Source organism: Salvelinus sp. IW2-2015, unplaced genomic scaffold, assembly GCF_002910315.2.
Source record: "Salvelinus sp. IW2-2015 unplaced genomic scaffold, ASM291031v2 Un_scaffold4529, whole genome shotgun sequence".
In the NCBI taxonomy this organism is placed as follows: domain Eukaryota; kingdom Metazoa; phylum Chordata; class Actinopteri; order Salmoniformes; family Salmonidae; genus Salvelinus; species Salvelinus sp. IW2-2015.
This window is the reverse complement of record NW_019945799.1, coordinates 41856-43956: the sequence shown is the minus strand read 5'-3', so window position 1 is coordinate 43956 and position 2101 is coordinate 41856. Positions and strand designations below refer to the sequence as shown.

The window sequence follows — 2101 nt, the reverse complement described above, 5'->3', positions numbered from 1 at the left end:
TCACGTTTGGTAAAGGTTTGATGTGTTATTTTTTGTGTCAAACCGAGTGAAGTATACGTGATTAAAAACTATTTTACAAGGCACATAGCTAGAGACTCTTGGTTGTCTGAATGGATGTACATAATTGCCTCATGGTCATTTCATAAAATAATCAAATTATTTGAGATTTCTGAGTTCGTTTAGCATGTTATTAGTTTTGTGTAAAATTCACAAGCTTGTAAAATGCGGCCCCCATCGTCTGGATCAACGGACAGTTTACGCATGAAATGTAATGATTATCGTTTTTCTTCATGTGTATTAATATCAGACACATTAAGTTGTTTCTGTCTTTATCTATAAATGTTACTGTGGTGTGAACAGGAAATACAATATTTTTTGATTTAAGTAATACGGTGAAGACAAGGTTATTAAGGAAAATAGCACATAGTGCTGCTTAAAACAAACTAACCTTGTACTAAATGGTTTTTGAGTCATTTATGCATTATATGCTATAGGTTAAGTATTAGCTCAAAAAGTATTGGGACTCCTGCACCTAAATATAAACAGTATCGGCACCTATTTCAGTCCAAGTCAAGCACTGAATTAGATAATTGAACAAAACATTTTGAATATATTATGCCAGAACTGTCATAAAACTTGTTTCCGTTTCTCATCATTACTACGGCTGACTCAGGTATGAGGCCGTAACATCAACAGTGAGGACAGACCAAGCCTGCCTCTATCCTTCCACAATGAGTCCAAACCTATGGTCACTGGGTCCTGATTGTGACAGTGGAGCCCAGTTTGCACCGCAGGATCCAGAGATGGCATCAGTGAAGCTGGAAGACTGCAGTCAAACACTGGAGCTGAATGTCATCATTAAAGATGAAGAAGAAGAGGAGAAGATTGGGAAATCTGTTTCTCATGGTAAGAGCAGGTTCTATCTAACTAAGTTTGTGTTATTCATTCCAACTTCCCACTGTGCATGAAAGTTGCAGTAGAACTGTTTCAATGAGAAGATAGATGTTATTTCATACTACTGACACTTGCAAGGTTTGACACCAGTATGGCCAGCATTTGTTTTTATTCACTGGGCTATCTGGAGTGATCAGAGAGTAGACTAAAGAKGTGATGTAGACAAACTGCCAGTGTTTTAAAGTTCTATGAAATTAGTTTGTGTAGTTACTAACCCTTGTGACAGTGAGTGGAMGACTTTTACCCACTTTTAGAATAGTTTTATTCCCCTGTATTGTCCAGCCTACTGATATGAATACATATGTCACCCGGTACAGCCAGAAGAGGGCTGGCCACACCTTTTGGCCTGGTTCCTCTCTACCTTTCTTCCAAGGTTCCTGCTTTCTAGGGAGTTTTTCCTGGCCACTGTGCTTCTACATCTGCATTGCTTACTCTTTGGTGTTTTAGGCTGGCTTTCTGTAGAACACTTTGTGATAACTACTGATGTAAAAAGGGCTTCATAAAATACATTTGATTGACATGTATATCACACCAACTGACTGGTTCTTCTGYTGTTGTTCACACAGGAGACCATGTTGAGACATTCCCTACATCCAGACAGCAACAGCAGGAAGATCACAGAGCTAAGAGGTCTCACCACTGCCCACATTGTGAGGAGATTTTTCCAATTCTATCAAAGCTAAAAACACACCTAAAAATACACACAGGAGAGAATCCGTATTCCTGTACTGACTGTGGGAAGAGATTCACAACATCAGGGGTTCTGACAGTTCATCYGAGAGTGCACACTGGAGAGAAGCCTTACTTCTGCTCTGACTGTGGAAAGAGTTTCTCTAAACAGAACAACTTAAAATATCACCAGCGAATACATACAGGAGAGAAGCTTTACTCCTGCTCTGACTGTGGGGCGAGTTTCTCTCGACTCAATACCTTAAAAACACACCAACTTATACATACAGGTGAGAAGCCTTACTCTTGTTCTGACTGTGGGAAGAGTTTCTCTGTAATGGGCAACTTAAAAACACATGAACGTATACATACAGGAGTGAAGCCTTACTCCTGCTCTGACTGTGGAAAGATTTTCTCTCAACTGGGTTACTGAGCAACATTAAAAGCACAGAACGTATGCATACAGAGGAAGCTTACT

At 39.6% G+C, this 2101-nt stretch overlaps 1 protein-coding gene across 1 annotated transcript; it reads left to right on the top strand.

Annotated features, from left to right (window-relative positions):
- The first annotated feature begins 689 nt into the window (after positions 1-689).
- Positions 690-2056, top strand: LOC112077401 (zinc finger protein 3-like). Its single transcript, XM_024143917.2, has 2 exons — positions 690-906; positions 1521-2056. Exons 1-2 carry the CDS (start codon positions 732-734, stop codon positions 2054-2056), a joined length of 711 nt encoding a protein of 236 aa, XP_023999685.2. The 5' UTR covers positions 690-731.
- The last annotated feature ends 45 nt before the right edge of the window (positions 2057-2101 follow it).